This window comes from Neolamprologus multifasciatus, chromosome 3 (assembly GCF_963576455.1).
Source record: "Neolamprologus multifasciatus chromosome 3, fNeoMul1.2, whole genome shotgun sequence".
Taxonomy (NCBI): domain Eukaryota; kingdom Metazoa; phylum Chordata; class Actinopteri; order Cichliformes; family Cichlidae; genus Neolamprologus; species Neolamprologus multifasciatus.
In genome coordinates this window covers 6,290,059-6,311,418 of record NC_140441.1, presented here as the reverse complement: position 1 = coordinate 6,311,418, position 21,360 = coordinate 6,290,059, and the positions used below count along the sequence as shown (strand labels likewise).

The 21,360-nt window shown below is 41.1% G+C and overlaps 3 protein-coding genes across 4 annotated transcripts in view; 1 reads left to right on the top strand and 2 right to left on the bottom strand.

Moving 5' to 3' along the window:
- Window positions 1-21,360, top strand: part of LOC146521283 (hemicentin-1-like) — a 107,226-nt gene that overhangs the window by 66,152 nt on the left and 19,714 nt on the right. The gene's annotated exons all lie outside the window — the stretch shown is intronic.
- LOC146521260 (polymeric immunoglobulin receptor-like) overlaps window positions 2,447-21,360 on the bottom strand; it is a 525,395-nt gene continuing 506,481 nt past the window's right edge. For both annotated transcript variants that reach the window (XM_085154961.1, XM_085154962.1), the window contains one exon: window positions 2,447-3,808. The gene's annotated coding sequence lies outside the window, so the exon portion shown is untranslated. The remainder of the gene's footprint in view (window positions 3,809-21,360) is intronic.
- Window positions 3,653-20,152, bottom strand: LOC146521285 (polymeric immunoglobulin receptor-like). Its single transcript, XM_085155074.1, has 5 exons — window positions 19,833-20,152; window positions 19,312-19,647; window positions 18,033-18,365; window positions 6,708-7,040; window positions 3,653-3,845 (listed from the first exon to the last, which is right to left on the bottom strand). Exons 1-5 carry the CDS (start codon window positions 19,894-19,896, stop codon window positions 3,814-3,816), a joined length of 1,098 nt encoding a protein of 365 aa, XP_085011200.1. The 5' UTR covers window positions 19,897-20,152; the 3' UTR covers window positions 3,653-3,813.

Genomic DNA, 21,360 nt, shown 5'->3' with positions numbered 1-21,360 from the left:
TATTGAGCGACCAGTAGCTTTACCGAAAGGTCGCTACAGCTTTTTTACACCACGCTACGCTAACTGAAGTGTTGCTGCTTTGCTTTTACCATCTGTTCCTGTAGCGAGGTTTCTTTCCCTGCTGCTGCCAGCCTTTTAAAGTGGAGGTCGGCGTGGACAGCGGCCATATGCATGCCGGCTACGGGAGTCGGCTGGTGTGCACATTGATTGACTGGATGATTAACTTATAGTCGGGCAGACGGCAAGTTGGAGCAATACGACGATTCCGTCTGCTCCAGATTTTAAAGTTTTATTTATTTATTTTAAAGATTGTAAAAATGTATTTATTTAGTTTTATTTTATTTAGATTGCATGTTGTTTTTCTATTGTTTTGATTTGCGGTTTGGATTTTTGTTACGCCACTGGTGGGAGGCCCTTTTTCTAGCTGCAGATCACCAGTGTGGTCCTGCAGTTGGGTTATCCCCCAGCGCTACATATTAGTTTTGTTGTAATATATTATATTTTCTTTTTTTCTTTTATTCAGATGCAGAGGGCTGACGTGGAGGAGACTGGGGGGCGCCTTGGTGGTGGGAACTTTTGAGTGTTACACACCTGTCTTCTTTTAGTTTATCAGTGTAAGTGTGTGAGAGTGTGCTGCACTTGTGTATTGGGATGTTTTCTTTTCTTTTTTTGAGTTTGTGCGTGGCATCCCTGCCCCTCCAGTGGTAAGCCTTAGCTCTGAATACCTTTTTTTAAGCATATTTGTACATTGATATTTATGATTGTGCTTTTATATGTTGTTTTAATAATTATCAATAAATTGTCAAACTGTTTTATCATTGAACCTCGTCTCTGTACTGAGTATAGCGAACCTAAGTGTCTTCTTGGTGATTAGTGTTTCTTCCAGTATTCTTTGGGTGAAATTCCCAGGGTGGCGTTGTCTTTTAAACTGTGAAGAGTATTTACTTTATTCCCACCTCGTGCTGCCACACAGGGATAGACTCAGAAAAGAGCATTCAACAGGTATACGTGTAACTCTTTATTAACACTTACATACTGGTTATATTTCATTCATCTACGACAAGTCTTTAAGTCTTTCTCTTGAAAAGTCTTATTTTTTAAGACTTAATTACAGAGATATAAAAAAAAAAAACAAAGTTAACAAAACAGTGTTGATAAAGGCACAGCCAAACAAAACACCACAAACACAAAAACAGGCTGTTTAAAGAAGGCCATAGAGTGAAGAGTACAGAAGTCAAGCAGGGTGGAGCAGTTCAGTGATATAGGTGGAGGCTTCACACCATGAGGCCAGAAAAATAAGAACCATGATTTGAACTGAACCTGAAACAGTCGGTGCAGTGCAGAAGCTCTAACAGTGGAGAGATGTTTAGAGTTAAAGCTTTGGTCAGACCAGAGAACAGAGCATCAGTTCATCACACTGTCTGATGATTAAACATCGAGCAGAAACATCAGATGGAAGCATGTAAATATAATAATAACCACTGCAACCAAAAAGAGTGCCTGACGAGCCCCGTTGTAAGTAAGCTATTAAGACTCGACTGTACACCGTGTTCGTGTTTTCCTCCAAAAACAATAAGTTCTGTTGGAACTAAACCTAAAACAGTCGGTGTAGAAGCTCTAACAGTGGAGAGATGTTGGGAATTTAACACTGTCCTCAGAGACCCAGAATCCACTTCAGCAGCTGTAGAGACATGTATGACCTCTGTTCATCATGTGCTCCATGTATTATTTTACTAATTCACTACAGGAGTTTGTTTCTGTGGGCAGCAGGATGAACGTGCTGTGAACAGAGACATCACAGTCATGGCTGAATCAAGGTGCCCTTTGACCTCTGACACCACTGTCTCTTTAAAATCCACACAAACATGACGTGAACATTTTCACAGTGTCAAATTTTCCTAAAATCAGAACGTTCCTTAATTTGAGCCAAACTGGTGGATCTGAAAATCCATCTAAACTGATACGATTTAAATTGTCCCAAAACAGCACCAATGTACAAAAGTTTGTATCATCTGTATAAAATATTTAAATAGCAATTTCATTGTTGTGTATTTTGTGTCAGTTTAAGAAAAGTCATCAAGTTTCAGCCTAACAAAAGTAGATCAGGGTGTCTAAGGATCTTGAAGCTCCAAGCTCCTTAGACTACAATGACCTGGATGACTGAGAACCTTCACAAATAGATCAGGGTGTTTTAGTGGTGTCAAAGGTCAAAGCAGGTCAAATCTGACCTGAACAGTGTGTCAGGTTAAAGAAAAGTTGAAGAGGTTGTCAAACTTCTCAGTGCAGGATCAGAGAGAGAGAAATATCAGAGTCTATAACAGTTTGTAAACTCTGTAAAATTTGATAAGATGGATTTACAAACTAAGGCTACATCCACACTAGCCTGGATAGATTTGAAAACGCCGTTTTCGTCTGAAAACGCTCCGCGTTCACACTAGCATTTTCAGTTGTTTTCACAGAGTTGTGCGTTCACATTGAAACGGCCAAAAACACTTACGTTCCAGTACTGCACATGCGTGAAACGCAAGAAGATTCGGCCTGTCTCATTTCTGTCAGCCGTTTATTTACTTTCCGGCTCTTTGAAACGTTGCAGCAAAATGTTGAGGAGTTTTTTAAATGGACTAACAATGAGGTGGAGTTTTTACTGCGAGCAACACAAATGTGCAAAGTTGCAAAAGCAAGTGAGAATTAAAGAATTTGAAGAAAAGCTATCTGGCGCATGTACAGATTGATATGAATCTTTAATAGGGCTGTCAAAATTGAGAGCAAACAAAACAACTGCTGTGTAATGGTCTCTGGGATCTTTGTTTATTTGGTCACATGACTGCATCACATGACTAAAATGCGTCATCGTCTGCTAAAGAGAAGAAAATGCAAACTGTCTTCCAGTGGGCTGAACTTGAGGAAAAAGTCACATGAAGTCAATAAATATAAATCACACCAACATAAAAGAGTTAATTTGCTGAACCTGAAGCTCCATTTTAGATTAGAGCTCATAAATTCATGTATGTTCGTAACACAGTTTGAGTTTGTGTCATGTTGGGCTGGGTGCAGCAGGCAGGAAAGGACCCAAACGCAGAACTTAAAACCAGGAGGTCAAACTTAAAGTGCAGCTTTATTGCTGGGAAAAAAACTCTTAGTAAATTAAACTCACCAAAACACTCTGGACATATAGATCTAAGGACTGAAGCACTGGAAGAGAAAAAGTAAACAGGCACATGAGGGGGGAAAAAAAACACACAGCATGTAGAGGCAAAGGGCAAAGGCAAACACAGTGCTTAAATACACAGTGGAGTAATCAGGGAATAGGAGACAGGAGGGAAACAAAGTTGGGAGAAATTATGGCTAATGAGACAGGGTAAAGCAAAACTGAATACACTGACATAAGACGTGTACCTTCAAAGTAAAACAGGAAACAAGAAACAAGAAACAATTCACAAAGACACAATTTGTACACTGAAATAAACCTACACTAAACACAGAGGCATAAGAACCAAACCTAAGAACTAAACCCTTAACCAGAATAAACTGAACCATAGAATTATAATAACAACCAACAAAGCACAACAACAGAATCAGAATACAACCCATGAAGCAAAATCAAACCAAAACTCAAAATGCTGGGTCAAAATGACCCGGAACCATAAAAAAACAGTAAATCTCATGAACAGCCTGAAGATGAATATACTGTAGTTCAGAGTCACTGACAGACAGCACAGACACACACTGTTGGTCTGAGTCTGAACATGATGATCATCAGAGTCGTCTGCAGGATGTTCAGGAGAGTTCATTTATGTCCTCAGATCGTCTGACTCACAGTTCATCTCTGTCTCCTCCTGTGTGACCTGCGGGTGAGAAACAGGTGTGAGGTGTCAGCTGTCAGGTAGGTGATGAGTAGAACAGAATCCATTTCCTCTTGTAGTTCAGGAGATTAGGTTAATAAATAATTTACAACATGTGTAAAGTGTGAAGTGTTCATACTGGTGGATTTGTCTGCTTTTTCATTTGGGCAAGACACTTACTGCCTACTGGTGTTGGCCAGAGGGGCCGCTGTGGCTACAACCGTAGCTTGCTTCCACCAGTGTGTGAGTGTGAGAGTGAATGAATAGTGGTATTGTAAAGCGCTTTGGGTGCCTTGAAAAGCGCTATATAAATCCAATCCATTATTATTATTATTATTATTATAAAAACACAGGATCTGACCCAAACTGCAGCATGCAATCTTGTTTTCACCATAAAAACATATATGATAATAAAAATATACTAATTAGCAGGTCTGACAGCTCACAAAGGGTCAGAGGTCATGTTGGGTTCATCCAGCTGTTCTATATAATTTGACTGTTTGGCTGCAGTCTGTGAGAGCTCATTAAAACATGACCTTTGGAAGGTCAAATCCTCGAATTTCTGAAAATGTGTTTGTTTATTATGAGGCTGAAACATCTGAACCTGTGATTCAGTGATAACAGCTCTGTCACACCAACCAAACTATACTGTGTACAAAATCTACAAAAGCACTTTAAACAGTGCAAATTGACAGACTGACAGCAGCCGTCTTCTCTCTGTAACAGCAACACCTGACACTAATTCTATGGTCAAAGCTATCAGGACATAAGCTCAGGTGGAGCCTCACATTCTCACAGGACATTCAACACTGACTCCAGAGTGAGGAGGACACATCTGTGCTGAAAAAACCGATAAAGTCCATCTGAGTGCGGATGGATACTCAACTTCAGCAGTCAGTCAGACAGTTAATCCTTCAACACTCGTCTCAATTTGCACTGTTTGATGCACTTTGTATGAATTTGGGTATTTTGTACAAATAAAGAGTTATTTGGTTATGTGGGACAGAAATCTGTGATCATTGACCAGATTTAGCTTGACGCTAAAGAAGCACATTTTCAAACTCGTGATGATTTTACTTTTCAAAAGTCTCAAACATGTATTGTAATGAGCTCTCATAGATCTCCAGTCTTTGTTTTTCTTCTGATTGAGCCAAAAATCCCATAAAAGTCACTCAGAATCTTGGGATAATTTTTGATCAGTCTCTCTCTTTTGATGCTCATGTTAAGTCAGTGACCCGCTCCTGCTTTTTTCATTTAAGAAATGTTGCCAAACTCAGGACTATTGCCTCCAAGGGCGAACTGGAGATGCTTGTCCATGCCTTCATCTCCTCTCGATTAGATTACTGTAACACACTCTTTTCCTGTCTGTCAAAAACTTCTGTAAATCACCTTCAAGCGATCCCTGTGTTAAACTCCTTGCACTTGCTCCTTGCATGGTTTGGTACAGATATCAGTTTAAAATCCTCACTTTTACATTCATGTCCTTACAAGGTGAGGCCCCCACTTATGTCACTGAGCTTCTTAAACCTTACTCTACAAACCGGATCCTTAGATCCACTGGTAGTGGTCTTCAAACTATTCCACCCGTTTGAAAACATTTGGAGATCGTGTTTTTCAAACCCTGGCTCCAATAATGTGGAACAGTTTACCTTCCCGGCTACGCACCATGAACTCTGTGGCTTCTTTTAAAAAAACAGCGTAATGTTACATAATGTTCATGTGTAATATGCTGTTTCATTTGACATGGTTTTATACCCTCTCTATTTTGTTTTATTGTTTTGTTTGATGTGCTTTTATATACCCACCTGAAGCACTTTGTAATAGCTTTCTGTTTTAAAAAGTGCTACAGAACTTTTTTTTCCCTACTTACTTACTAAAACACCTGGATGAACCAACTGGGACCCCTGAACACACATGGGTTGTTAAAAATGTGGTGGGAGCTAAAATAAAATCTATCTAAGTATATCCATTAATATGAATCATCACATCAGCCAGTGTGTGCTCCAGCTGTGTTGAAATTGTGGAAATGCAGGGTTGTTGGGTTTTCTCTTGGTTTGGTGGCCATGTTTCAAAACAAGATGGAAGCTTTGGTTTCTAAAGTACAGCAGCTGGTGACTGCTATCTTCTGTTTGTTCATCTGAGCAAACATTCAGTTTATTAGAAATGTGTGAATCTTTATTTTCAGTGACTAAAAGAGAATCTGAGTCTAAACCTGATCAGATGAAGTGTGAGGTTGTGAGAAAGTCTCTGACTGCATTCATAGATGTGTCCTTTCAGCTGCTCGCTCTGATCCAACCTTTGGTCTCTAAGAAGAGGCTTCAGGGAGATGTTTGCTACGTTGGACTGTAGGACCATCAGAAATGTGTGCAGTAACAAAGCAGGCAGCACTGAAAGCAGCTCTAAGTGTTTGTGTTGTTCAATGATTTGTGCACAACAACAAAAATGGGACCTCTCTCATCCATCAGTCACCATGTGGACATTTTTCTGACACACTTTGAAGCTGATGGACGTTTTGTGTCTGCACTAAGTACGTTTTCACAGCTATGGCACCGGCAGGATTCACTTTCACAGACTCACAACCACCAGCTTCACCCCTCCCCTCCCCCTCCAGCTGTAGGCTTTAACATTGAGTTTCCCCACACATGTTTACAGACGAGTTAGAGAGCAAGAGAAGAAGAGACGGATTCATAAATGTCTTTGTTTCTGCTCTAACCTTACCCAAACAATGCTGCTCTACAACTCTAGACTACCAGCCACAAAGACAACAGCTGGAGAAACATCTGTCTACCTCTGACATCCACCAGCTCATCCATACAACAAACACACATCAACAACCAGGAAGCAGCTTCAACTCTACTCACTCACCTGGAGGAACAACACGAAGGTGGATGATGCTGTGATCCCATGAGCGTGCTTCTTCAATTGCGACACCACAATCGTATGTTCCAGCATCATTAATCGTCACATCCTTCAGAATCAAAGACACGTCTCCATCCTTCATCTGTCTGTCCTGCAGATCCACCCGGTTCTTAAAAGATGGATGCTGACCATCTAGAATAATGTCACAACCAAAGCGAAAAAGCACATTTCCTGTCTTCAGGTCATCTCTGTTCCACTCTACAGCAAAGATGTTGCTGTTTCTAGCTCGACATGTCAGAGTGACGTCCTGTCCAGACTCAGCTGTGATGATTTTCTGGTCTGAAAGAGGAAACAACACAGAGCATAGAGGTCAAAGGTCAAAGTACAATTATGATCAGAATGATTGACTTTAACCCTTGTGTGGTGTTTGTATTTCTGTTGCTCAGCCAGTGTTCATGGGTCTGGTGGACCCGCTAGAGTTTTGGCTTTCCAATTAACACTATAAAACAATTTTATGTTAAATTACTCAACAGATGTTTATTTCATCCCAATTACAGCAAACATGGTTAATTTTTTCCCTTTATCTTTGTTCGATCACATTTATGAATTAATGTGCTTCTCTTTTTCTTTTTTAATAAAAATAAAATCAGTTATAAGCAAGTGTAAATATCTTTATACCATAATTTGCAGGTTTTGATGGTATATACTGCCTAAAGGGCCAGCGTACTCTAAATGGCATGGGTCTCACAGATCCGAACACCATACAAGGGTTAAATATTTTGTTTATTTCCTTTGACATTTGAGTTTTTAGTCATGTTGGATTTAATGAACATCTGAACATCCACCAGGTCACCAGTGACCCACTGAGGGGGAATTTTAGCCTCATGCTAAACATGCAAAGTGTCAGAAACTACAAGATGTTAACTTCCACAGAACAACAACATGTGCTGATAATAAGTGAACATAATGTGTGAGAGAAAGCAGCCTCTCATTATAAGACACTGAGTCTCTGCTGCCTTTATGGAGCTACAGCTGTTTGTATACACTGAACAAAGAGCTTTGTAGCTGAATACTGACTCCTGAAACTACAACACATCACACTGACACACACATTACACTTCTTTGTCTCTGTCACAGGTGATTTATTCAATGTTATCTAGGAGACAAACACAAAGACTCAGACAAACATTAAAGTAACATTTACAGCAGACATGTACATGTCCTCGAGTTTTGTTTATCTGACTCTTAGTTTGTTCTAAATGTCTATGTCTGAAATTATTTATATTGCTCTCAAATGTCATTTTAAAACCTGATATTAACGTAAAGCTTCAAATATAAGTTACATTCACCATTCACTAACTATTCAAAAAAATCTGTCTTTCAGACAGTCGCAGAAACTCTACCGTTCTGATTCAGCGTCTGGAAGTCACGGTATAGTGTTGTTTAGTAGGCTGGACTGTCGGACGAGCATACATAAGTGCATCATAACTAAAGCGATTTAATATAAAGCAGGTCTCAGTGTTTAACAGGTTATATATATATATATATATATATATATATATATATATATTTGCTCTTTGTATTTGTTTAGTTTACAAGAAATCTACAGAAAAGTAAAGTTATTGGTTATCCAATTTTATTAAATGCAACTGTTTTTGCTTGCCCCCAAACTTCAGGAATAAAGGCAATTTTGGCATCATCAATAGTAGATCAGTGTCCATGTTTAAAGGATTGCCATGGCACAGGATATGTAAGTATCTACACTTCAATGGATACACACAACAACAATTAAAAAACCTGAATTCTGGTCAGTTTTTCATTCATTCTGGTCAGTGTCATTGTGATTATAAAAATAAACATACAGTTTGTATGTACTCAATTTCCATATCTTTAAAAGAAGTATGCACATTATATGTCACTCATCCAAGTGACTTCATCAGTTATATGCATGTTATAGATGCATAAATAATAACATTTGTTTAACCCTTGTATGGTGTTCGGGTCTGTGAGACCCGTTTTCAGTTTCTTTCAAAATAAAAATTAAACAATTAATTATATTTTCAACCTGAAATTCATTGGCTTTGGCTTATTTTCTGTGAAGAACATAAATCCGAACTAATTTTCAATGACCTCATACTGTACCTCCCCCCATGCATTTACATTACATACAAGGTGTTGGGGTCCACTGGACCAGGTCTAATAAAAGTGTTGAAAGTGTAGGTCCTGTGTTCCCACTCTGTCTTCCTCCTTTCTGGTGCTGCTGGTCTTTCCTTCCCCTCCTGCTCACGCACAAAGTTGCAACATTGTTGAAAATTCAACTATCAACACCGTCTGCTCTTACATTTCCGCACATTTTACCCTCTTTCTTGGGGGATCCAAATTTGATTTTCTCATACCCTGTCCCACCTGAAAATTAGGGGCATAATACTATAAATAAGACTTTGCCAGTGTGGTTCTTTATCACAACTGATCAAGATGGCAAAAGATTATCTGCTGCGAGGGCCATCCAATTGATTTTGGAAGAGAGAGGGGCTTCGGATGATGATGTTGACAAAGAGGTTTCAGAATATTTCACATTTCTGAAAATTCAGAGTCTGACAGTAACTTTGAAGAAGAGGATAAGGTTGAGCACCATTTAGTAACAAAACGAAGACGAGTACCCCATCAGCCAGCTCCAGGACCAGAACAAGCCCACCAGACAGCAAGTGAAGAAATATGGATGTCAATAACTGGTGAAATTGAATGGTCTTCTTGCCCAAGAAATGAGCCACCCTGCAGAGCTGTTACTGTGATAAGCCAGGGCCAACACGGCTGACAGTTACTCATGTGCCGGACATCAAGTCTTCATTTGAGCTTTTCCTCCCAGATTCCATCCAGAAAATTATTCTGGATTGCAGTAATCTAGAAGGAAGGTGTGTTTTTGGAGAGAGGTGGAAGGAGATGGACCAAATTCATCTAAGAACCCCAAAGGCCTACTTTGGGGTTCTTATCCTTGCAGGAGTTTTCAGGTCCAAAGGGGAATCCACAGAATCCCTGTGGGATGCAGAAACTGGCAAGAACCTTTCCGTGCCTCAATGTCTCTGGAAAACTTCCACAAAATTTCCAGGATTATCCGTTTTGATAACCGAAACGACAGACCAGCTCAACGGCAGAGAGACAAGCTAGCTGCCATCAGGACAGTGTGGGATAAGTGCGTGCACCGCCTCCCCCTGTTTTACAACCCTGGGCCTGATGTCACCATTGATGAGCAGCTGATCCCATTTAGTTGTGAAACATATTGCTTCACGTGTAAATGTGTGGTGTCTTTCCACTCACTCCACTTGATTATAACTGATTTATTTTTTGGGATGAAGTAAACATCTGTTGAGTAATTTAACATAAAATAGTTTGATAGTGTTAATTTGGAAAGCCAAAACTGTAGTGGGTCCACCAGACCCATGAATTCTGGCTGAGTAACAAAAATATGAACATGTCTGTGAAGGTGTATGAACACCACACAAGGGTTAAATCTATTGCGAAGTTGGCAAAAATGTTTGTACAACCCTGTGACAGTATAAAGTGTGTGAAAGATAATACTTGATCTTGAATTAGTCCATCTCCTAACAATTAATTGCAAGCATTCACAACCACAGACTGGTCTGCTTCATTGTTGTTTTGTCCTCTCTGAGCAAATGTCAGCCATAGTGTTGGAGCTCACCAGTCCAGGATTACAGACAACTTGACATTAACCAAAACACTGCAAATAATCTTTTAAATCTGACTTTACTGACCCTTTTCTTTTGTTTAGAAATTACAGGATGTGCGGTCCAGCCCTTGCAGAACTCATAGGCCAGCAACTGGATTTCTGAAGTGGTGTCTATGCAATGTCAGGAAAAGGCTTTGTTCTATCAGGCAGAAATCTAAGGTCAGGACGTGACTCAAATATGATCAAATGAATGAGGGCTCATTTAGCTGTGAAGCAAGCGTAAAATGTTGCTCATAAAGGTGCATGAAATGATCTGAGAGAGAGATTCTCTCTTGCCACATTTCCAAAGTGTTGATGTATGTTCAGTGTTGGGGAGTAACAGAATACATGTACCGCCGTTACGTGTTTAAAATACAAAATATGAGTAACTGTATTCCGTTACAGTTACCGTTTAAAAAGGTGGTATTTAGAATACAGTTACTTTGTTGAAATAAATGGATTACACGGCGGTACTTCCCTGTCTCATATTGTGGCGGGTCAGGACTGTTTGGGTTTTGTTTGACAGCTACGTTCTGTTGTTCCAGGCGGCAGCATTACGGTTGCCATGGTTACAGGATGACGCTCTCTCTCTGCGACTGTGTGTTTCCTGGGTGAGAGAGCGCCTTTTTGTTGTTGTTGTTGTTTTTGTGCTAAGCTAACAGGCAGAATGCTACAGACATAGCCCTAACGAATGTATCCTCATGGGCATTGTAGTCCGTGCTGCAGGGAGAATGGACTGCCATACCCGTTATGTGTCTGTGAGCGCGAGGAGGGAGAAAAAGGAGAGTCAAAAAGTACGAGCTGTCATCCAGTAGAAACGAGAGATGGAAGCATGTAAATATAATAATAACCACTGCAGCCAAGAAGAGAGCCTGACGAGCCCAGTTGTAAGTAAGCTATTAAGACTCGACTGTACACCGTGTTCGTGTTTTCCTCCAAAAACAATAAGTTCCGTTGCAGCAGCCTTTCAACGCCTCTCTCTGTCTCTCGCTAGCAAAGTTGACCCAGACAACAAAGTAAAGCTAGTTTTCAGCTACGAGACCGACACGGAACCTGACGTATTAGCCAGAGGTCCCTTTACTACGGTTCAGAGTTGCGGACCTTCAGTAACAGTAATAAATCACAGCAATAGTACATTCATGTAGTTGTAAACAGCATGATAATATATTAAGTAATCCAAAGTATTCAGAATACGTTACTCTCATTGAGTAACGTAACGGAATACGTTACAGAATACATTTTGGGGCATGTATTCTGTAATCTGTAATCTGTAGTGGACTACATTTTAAAAGTAACCTTCCCAACACTGTGTATGTTAAGTACTGAGATAATCATCATTTCTTTTTTAAGTTAAAGTTTTTACATGTAATTTGTTCTAAAAACAGCATTAGGTTACTGATTGGATCATTTTTAACTCAGCATTTCTAAGAGTGTAGCTGCTGCGGTCTACACCAATTTTGTACTTGGTTACACAAAATATCTCCCATATTATTTATGATGAACATTAAAGAACTGAACCCGTTGAACTGCTTTATATTAAATCTTTATCAAAACAAACGTAGTTCATACTGATAAAAGTCAAAGAAAACCAGAAAAATCTTGAGACATATTTAAGAGAAAGATAGAAATACACAGGATAGGTGATTAAATTTGAAAAATAACATCTTCTAATTTATTTTGCTTATGACTAAAACTGAAAAAAGTGGGTCACTGATGACCTGCTGCTTGGTAACAGGTTAACTACTCAAATCCAGAATCACTGATTCAAACTTGATTGTAAAAAAAATAAACACATTAAAAGTAAACAGCTCTGATCATAATTTCCCCATATTGTGCTATATGGGGGACTTATGATACCACTTCTGGGTTTAGAGTGCAGAATGAGGTGAGAGAAAAATAACACACATGTAAAGGAAGCTCTTAAAACATGTCTTCATTCTAATTGGGCTTTCATAAAATCAGTAAAGAAAAAAGATCAGACACCAACTAGGGAAGATCAGAAAGACAGACACAACAACATTGTCATCCCATATGTAACCGGTGGATCAGAAAAACTCAGGAGAGTCTTCTCCAAGCACGACATCCCAGTTTACTTCAGACCCAGCAACACACTCCAACAGAACTGGTTCAGAGGTCTGGTTCACCCCAAAGACAAAACTCCTAAAAACACTTAAAAAGGACAAAATTTACCGACCGCCCTACATATCATCGCCTATACCCAGGGTATGCCATACCCTGTATTTACGGACTTCCCAAGTTCCACAAGGAAGGGGTCCCACTCAGACTCATTTTCGGAGCAGAAACTCAGCCATTTACAACATTTCTAAACACCTTGCTGCCATCCTAGCACCTCTTGTGGGGAACAACCCACATCACATCAAGAACTCCACCGACTTCACCGACATGGTCAAGAAACTTACCCTGGATCCAGATGAAACTATGGTGTCTGTTAGGGTACATGGGTCGTTGACCCAGTGTTTTCAGTTTGGTACTTTAATTTATGTTCTCATCTTGGTTTATGACTGTGAAGGTTTTGGTTTCAGTTTTGCATTCCTAGTTTTCCAGTTCTTCTTGGTTTGTGATTTTGTAGTTCTTAAGTTTTGGTTTCCATACTTCCTCTGTTCTGTGTCTATTCTGTATCTCTGTGCCTGCCCTCGTCCCACGTCGCTGTCTCCCCTCTGTTGCAGTGTCTGTGTATTTCTTGTTTTACTTTGAAAGTCCATGTTTTATGTGAATGTGTCTGGTTTTGCTTCACTTGTCTCGTTAGCCCTGATTTGTCCCAGCTGTATTTCCCTCCTGTCTCCCATTCCCCGATTGCTCCCTCTGTGTATTTAAGCCCTGTATTTTCTTTTGTGTGTATTGCAATCTCCATCTTGCCATGCTGTGTGTTCTGTCTGTCAGCCTGTTTTTGCTTTGTTTATATTTTCAGTTTGGCTAGTCTTCTGTTTTGTTTTTTTTTTGCCCTCATCCATTAAACCTGCATTTGAGTTTACATTTTGCTCCATGAGTCTGCATTTTGAATCCAACATTCCTGCCTGCACTTAACAGTGTTCTTTGATGTAGTCTCTACATCATATCTACCACAGAGGCAGTGGAGACTGAAAACAACTACAAGAAGACAGAACCAACTTCACCCCTGATGAGACTTGCACACTGTTAGACCTCTGCCTTACCACCACATATTTTAAATACAAGGGTTTTTAGAGACAGAAACACAGCTGTGCCAGGGGCTCCCCGGTGTCACTTATTGTATGGCATGGCCTGGCCTGTATTTGTATAGTGCTTTACTTAGTCCCTATGGACCCCAAAGCGCTTTACACTGCATTCAGTCATTCACCCATTCACACACTAGTGATGGCAAGCTGCCCTGGGGCGCACTGACAGAGGCGAAGCTGCCAGACACTGGCGCCACCGGGCCCTCTGACCATCACCAGTAGGCAACGGGTGAAGTGTTTTGCCCAAGGACACAACGACCGAGACTGTCCGAGCTGGGACTCGAACCGGCAACCTTCCGATTACAAGACGACCTGCCAACTCTTGGCATCGCCCCGATGGATAAAACAACTCTTGAGCCACGATCGGGGCGATCGTGGCTCAAGAGTTGTTGTATCCAAACTTTAAATGGAGGAAGTGGAAAGAAAGGCTCTTGGCTCTTTTAAAGGGAGAGTACCCAGCCACTGGTACAGATATGTAGACGACACCTGGGTCAAAATCAAAAGATAAGAAGTGGAATCCTTCACTGCACACATTAACGCCATGGATAAAAACCTCAAGTTCACTAGGGAAGACACAAAGGATAACCGTTTGCCTTTCCTGGACTGCGCCGTGCACATTGAAGGGAATGGAAACCTCAACAGTGAAGTTTACCGGAAGCCCACACACACAGACCAGTACCTCCTCTTTGACTCCCATCACCCTCTGGAACACAAACTTGGAGTAATTAGGACCCTACACCACCGGGCAGAACATGTTCCCTCTAAGCCTGAAGGAAAAAAGAAGGAACACACACATGTAAAGGAAGCACTCAAAACGTGCAGTTATCCTAATTGGGCATTCTTAAAGTCAGCAAAGAGGCACAGAAAAGAAGATCAGACACCAATAGGGGAGGATAAGAAGGACAGACGCAACAACATTGTCATCCCCTAAAAACTCAGCAGAGTTTTCTCCAACATGACATCCCAGTGTACTTCAGACCCAGCAACACACTTAGACAGAAACTGTTTCATCCCAAAGACAGAACTCCTAAACACAAATTACTCAACTGCTGTACAGCAGCGGTACCCAACCTTTTTTGCGCCATGGACCAGTTTATGTCTGATATTTTCACGGACCAACCATTAAGACTCGGCTGTCCATCTGCATCTAAAAGACACTCTTTGGTCACTCTTTCGAGGATGCCAATGTTCACATTTTGAAAAGAGAGGACAGATGGTTTGAAAGAGGAGTGAAAGAAGACATCAATGTCCACTGTGAGCGACCATCTTTGAACAGAGGCGGTAGTTTACGACACCAACTGTCTGCCATCTACAATCCAGTTTTGAGATCCCTTCCCAGATGCCGTAAAGCTCACTCACATCCTGGGCCATCTGACCTCAGGAAATCACAATGAGTTCACCCAAAACCCTGGCTGATTGCGACCTGCAACCGTTTTCACACCTTGGCTCATTTGATTAGGTAGAGGATCATTAGGGTGTCCATTGTCCCTCTTTGGGGGGATACTCCCACAGGGCTTAAATCTGGGACTCGCCACCATTTGACTCTAGAACTGAAGAAGCTTCTCGGATGAGAGGTGAAATGTTTTCAACCAACTTAAAGAAGTCTGGACGCTTTTCTTTCCAAGCTCCTTAGACTACACGATCTAAACAAAACTGTAGCCACCAGCCACCAACGAAAGTGGTGGCTGGCACGAAAGTGCAAAAAAATTTCAAGTGTGCTCCAAAACTGTGTACATCTATGTTTAACTCTGATGATAAGGAGTAGCATTAAAATGTCTCAAACATGTATTTTAATTGAATTTAAAACTACTAACCAAACCCTGGGGGAAATTTAAATGGCATTTTTCCCCATTAGACAGTGTATGCTCTGGCAGTAACTCTCCAAAGGTTGATTCTAACAGAATAAACTTTTGGAGATTTACTTACCTGGATGATTAAGCATAACGACCTCTGGCAGTATAGAAATACTTCAAATGTGCAGAGACCAAATTGTCGTTCTTCATCCACAGTTTTTTTTTCCTTTTTAACCTAATTGACTAAAAGAGCAGTGTTGGGACTAACGCGTTATTAAGTAACGCGTTACAGTAACTACGTTATTATTGTGGTAACGAGCATGGTAACTAGTTATTATGCCAAAATCAGGAACGCGTTAGTCGTTACTGGGATTTAGATAGGGTCGTTACTCGTTACTTCGTGTGGTGGCGGAGCTTCCACAGATTCTGTAACATTAGCAAGTGGTGGAGGCCAGCAGGTGGATGAGGGAAAGGGGACGCAGAAGGAAAAGAGACCCGAGGCGGCCGCCGGTCCAAGTGTGAGCTGAACTTCAGGTAAGAAGTTATGACCTGCAGTCTATCTGGGTCAGATATAAACCAAGTTTAGGTGGAGTTTATTTTCGTTATTCTGACTTTTTCTGTACTGCATACTAGCTAGCATGACGGAGTTTCTATACATCTGGGTGGGTGCTATGATGTTAATGTTGAATTTTATTTTGTTCATAAGTTATTAGAGTTGCCAACCGTCCTGTCTGGTATTCAGAGAAAATATTACGCGTTTCTTATTGAGGCGAAAAGGAACAGTTTGTCCCGTAATTCAGCTACAATGAAAAAGACACAAAGCTGGAGTTATTCTGTGTCTTTGCTGCACAGCTGCCTCTTCTTCTCTCATTCTCCCCCTCCCTCTCCCGTTTCTACTTCAATCATGAAAACTGATCAATGATCAGCTGATCGGCTCTCTTGTTTGTTTATCGCCCACTTTGCGCCAGAGAGAGGAAACCAGCCGATGTCACGTTAAACAACAGCAGCACGTTTAAACTTGATCAGCTGTTGTTAGAATTTATTTAATATTAATTTCTAGTATCAGCTGATGTTTGCTGGAGCCACAGCTGCAAAAAAGCTGCTGGTCATGATGTGGGTTTGTTTATCTGGTGAGAGGGAAACATGAAGATGAAACCAGGAGATGTCCTTACTGAATCATCAGAGCTGAACAGGTGATGGAGAAACAGGTTTACCTTTTAGGTGACATGAATGAGTTGAAGGGAAGTTATGATCTGTTTCTGAGAGACAGATAACCCCAGGATCCTTTTTTAGGTAGCTGACAGCTGGTAACTGTGCAGGTCGGATCTAGCAAAGTTTTGCCAGGGGGGCCAGGTAGGGCATTAACAGGGAGAGGGGGGCACAAAGAAATACTTTTCTTTCTTATTCTCATTTAAAATGTCTAGATTTTAAAAAATAATTATCTGAATCTTACAACAAACGATTGATAGATTGATGCATATATACCATCAAAACAGTGTACATCACTGTCACAACAGCGTTTGTTTTCATTCAAAGACTTTATGATTTTTCCTATAATGGTGGGCTGGTCTCTAGTTAAAACGCCCGGGCCGATTTTTTGTCCCCATCCAGCCCTGTATGCAGCTCATCTGCAGTCTGGTGTTACCTACATCTTCCTACTCAGAAGGCAGAATTTCTGAGTTCTGAGTACAATCAAAGCACCACGACTGCAGTTTTTGTGTTGGATGTAAAAGGCGCACATGATGCTGTGACGTAGGCTAGAATCATGGCAGCAGTCAGTGACGGTCCAGGCGTGGGATTTCTCTCGTGGAAATATGCACATTATCTTTTCCTTTCTATTGGTAGGTGGCACAGTGCACTTGTGGCAAGTAAGCAAGCTAGAAGACTGGCAAAGTTATGGAAGCAACACATTAACAAGAGACTTCTGAGTAAAACCAAAGTTACTTTCCATAGTAACTAGTTACTTTGAAAGTAACGAGTAACTTGAAGTAACTGAGTTACTTTTGATAGAAGTAACTAGTAATGTAACTAAGTTACTATTTTAAAGTAACTTACCCAACACTGGTAAAGAGTGAATAGCTATTCTATTCACTCATCACTTACCTGAGCTCTAAGTGTTTGTGTTGTTCAATGATTTGTGCACAACAACAAAAATGGGACCTCTCTCATCCATCAGTCACCATGTGGACATTTTTCTGACACACTTTGAAGCTGATGGATGTTTTGTGTCTGCACTAAGTACGTTTTCACCAGCTATGGCACCGGCAGGATTCACTTTCACAGACTCACAACCACCAGCTTCACCCCTCCCCTCCCCCTCCAGCTGTAGGCTTTAACATTGAGTTTCCCCACACATGTTTACAGACGAGTTAGAGAGCAAGAGAAGAAGAGACGGATTCATAAATGTCTTTGTTTCTGCTCTAACCTTACCCAAACAATGCTGCTCTACAACTCTAGACTACCAGCCACAAATACAACAGCTGGAGAAACATCTGTCTACCTCTGACATCCACCAGCTCATCCATACAACAAACAAACATCAACAACCAGGAAGCAGCTTCACCTCTGATCACACACACACTCAACTCTACTCACTCACCTGGAGAAACCCTGAGGTAGATGCTGCTGATGAACTTCCATGAGCTTGTTTCTTCCATGAAGACAGCACACACATATCTTCCACTGTCATCAGTGATCACATCTTTCAGAATCAAAGACGCGTCTCCATCCTTCATCTGTTTGTCCTGCAGATTCACTCGGTTCTTAAAAGATGGACGCTGGTTGGATGGATCAAAGTGCCCATCCTCGTACAAAAGAACTGATTTCAGGTCAGCTGTGATCCACTTTACAGCAGTGATCTTGTTGTTGTTTGGAGCTCGACATGACAGAGTGACACTCTTCTGTCTAAACTCAGCTGTGATGGTTTTCTGGTCTGAAAGAGGAACCAACACAGAGCAGAGAGGTTAAAGGTCAAAGTATAATTATGATCAGAATGATTGACTTTAAATATTTTGTTTATTTCCTTTGACATTTGAATTTTTAGTCATGTTGGATTTAATGAACCTCTGAACATCCAGCAGGTCACCAGTGACCCACTGAGGGGGAATTTTAGCCTCATGATAAACATGCAAAGTGTCAGAAACTACAAGATGTTAGCTTCCACAGAACAACAACATGTGCTGATAATAAGTGAACATAATGTGTGAGAGAAAGCAGCCTCTCATTATAAGACACTGTGAGTCTCTGCATGCTGCCTTTATGGAGCTACAGCTGTTTGTATACACTGAACAAAAAGCTTTGTAGCTGCATACTGACTCCTGAAACTACAACACATCACACTGACACACACATTACACTTCTTTTTCTCTGCCACAGCTGGATTACAGATGTTAAGGGACAAAAACTCACTCAATATGAAAATAATTATTAGAGAAATATTATTAACATGCAAACAGGCTGATCATCTTTATCTCTGATATAAACACCATTTAGTTTATACCAGCTGAATTTCAAGCAGAGTGACACAGTTACAGTAGATATCACTGTGATTCTTGTACTGCTGATGTTTTTATCATAACTGACCATTAGGAAACCTGAGTTTTAATGTGATCAGATGAAGTGTGAGGTTGTGAGTCTCTGACTGCATTCATAGATGTGTCCTTTCAGCTGCTCGCTCTGATCCAACCTTTGGTCTCTAAGAAGAGGCTTCAGGGAGATGTTTGTACGTTGGACTGTAGGACCATCAGAAATGTGTGCAGTAACAAAACAGGCAGCACTGAAAGCAGCTCTAAGTGTTTCATCCATACAACAAACACACATCAACAACCAGGAAGCAGCTTCACCTCTGATCACACACACACTCAACTCTACTCACTCACCTGCAAGATCAACACGAAGGTCGATGATGCTGATGAGGTTCAATAAATCTGCTCCTTCCGTGAAGACACCACACATGTATGTTCCAGCATCATTAATCGTCACATCTTTCAGAATCAAAGACACGTCTCCATCCTTCATCTGTTTGTCCCGCAGATTTACTCGGTTCTTAAAATATGGATGCTGGTTGGCTGGATCAAAGCGACCATCCCGGTACAAAAAGATATTTTCTGGCTTCAGGTGATTTCTGCTCCACTGTACACCTTTGATTTTTTTGTTTGGAGCTCGACATGTCAGAGTGACATCCTGTCCAGACTCAGCGTTGATGTCTGTCTCACCTGAAAGAGTAAACAACACAGAACAGAGAGGTTAAAGGTCAAAGTACAACTATGTCACACCTGGATTACAGATGTTAAGTGTCCACCCAGCCTCGTGTCTCCTTCACACACACTCCTCCAGATGAAAATAATCCTCCTGTACTTCTTGTTATCTCAGAAAGAAACTCAGTTTAGTTCAATCTCACCTGCAGAGACGAAGACAAGGACAAACAGCAAAGTGGAGCAGAGCAGCGCAGTGCAAGCAGCCATCTCTGTGTCAGTATTTGTGCTGATCCAACTCTTAGTTTGTTCTTAATGTCTGAGTCTGTCTGAGTTTTCAGTCAATAACAGAGCCTGACTTTAAATACTGACTACATCAGATTACATTTAAACTTGAAATAAAGCTGGAAGTCTGCTTTGAAGAACACACCTGACTTTCAGCGGCTCACTCGACTCTGCGCTGTTTGTGGTGCATTTAATAACCTCGGAAATAGGGGCGGACCTGTTTTGTGCACTGGGCGAACACTCCCTCTGCAGCGTTCCTCCCTGTCCAGGATGTGTACATCCTGGACAGGGAGTCCACATCCTGTCCAGGATGTGTACATCCTGGACAGGGAGTCTCACAGGGAGATGTGTACATCCTCATCACTGAAAGAGTTTCCACTGGCCTGTAGGTGTAAATAGACTGTGGAGTCCTGGCCCTACTAATGAATGTTATTTCACACAACCCTGGAAAAATCATTAATACATAATGGGCTTGGATTGACAACATTATGGATGAAATGAGCACTATTTGGAAGCAGCCTGCCCCCTCCCCTCTCGACAACTTGCATGTGAGACTTAAGCACAGCAGCAGCAGCAATCAGGTGCACCGAGGACCCTCGCGCTCACTTTTCGCGTATATGTGTGTGATAGAATTTAGAAAAAACATTGGTACAAATTATAAGTCTATATCAAAATGTCTTCTGTTTTTGTGTTTGTTGTTGGGCTGTCAACGTTAATGCCTTAACGCTGTCATCACAATTAATGTGATTACATTTTCTAATGCAATCAACCCATTTGGAGCGCAGAATGGACAAACTTTGGACATACTGCCTGAAATGCATTGACAGAGACATTTCAGGGATTTTGAGTCATTTTGCACTCCAAATGGATTGATTACGTTAAAAATTTTAATCGTGTTAATCATGATGACGGCATTAACGTTGACAGCCCTATTTTGTTGGTTTGTTTTCTTTTTGTTTTATATTGCGAGCTAGTTTTTAGATGCTGCTCCAACCAGAGAATCCCCCACTGCCCCGCCCTCTCCTTGCTGTGTTTGGCAAGCAGGTGCACCCCACAAACGGATGCGCCTTTACTCCCCGCAAATGGGCAATAGAACACCAATCGGTGCCCATGGCCCAAAATGAGCCAGCATGATGTACAAGCAACCTTTTTTTTCTTGCAGATGCCAAGATGCCGCCCCCACCATGTTGCTGCCCTGGGCAACCACTGTCATCGGGGTAACGTCAGCACAATGTGATAAAAACATCATAAAACATCAGTTTTAGTAGAGCCCTCTTGTTCTCTCCTGTAGTCTGAGTGTAGCCATGATAACAGTGAGACAGCTCTGCCACCATGAGGTCAAACTGGAGCATTGCAGGTAATAATTCTCAGCCTGAACACTGTTGGAACATCAGACCTCCTCACACTTTGAACTCATTTTTATTTGAGTTTATTCAGTGTTTCTAGTTT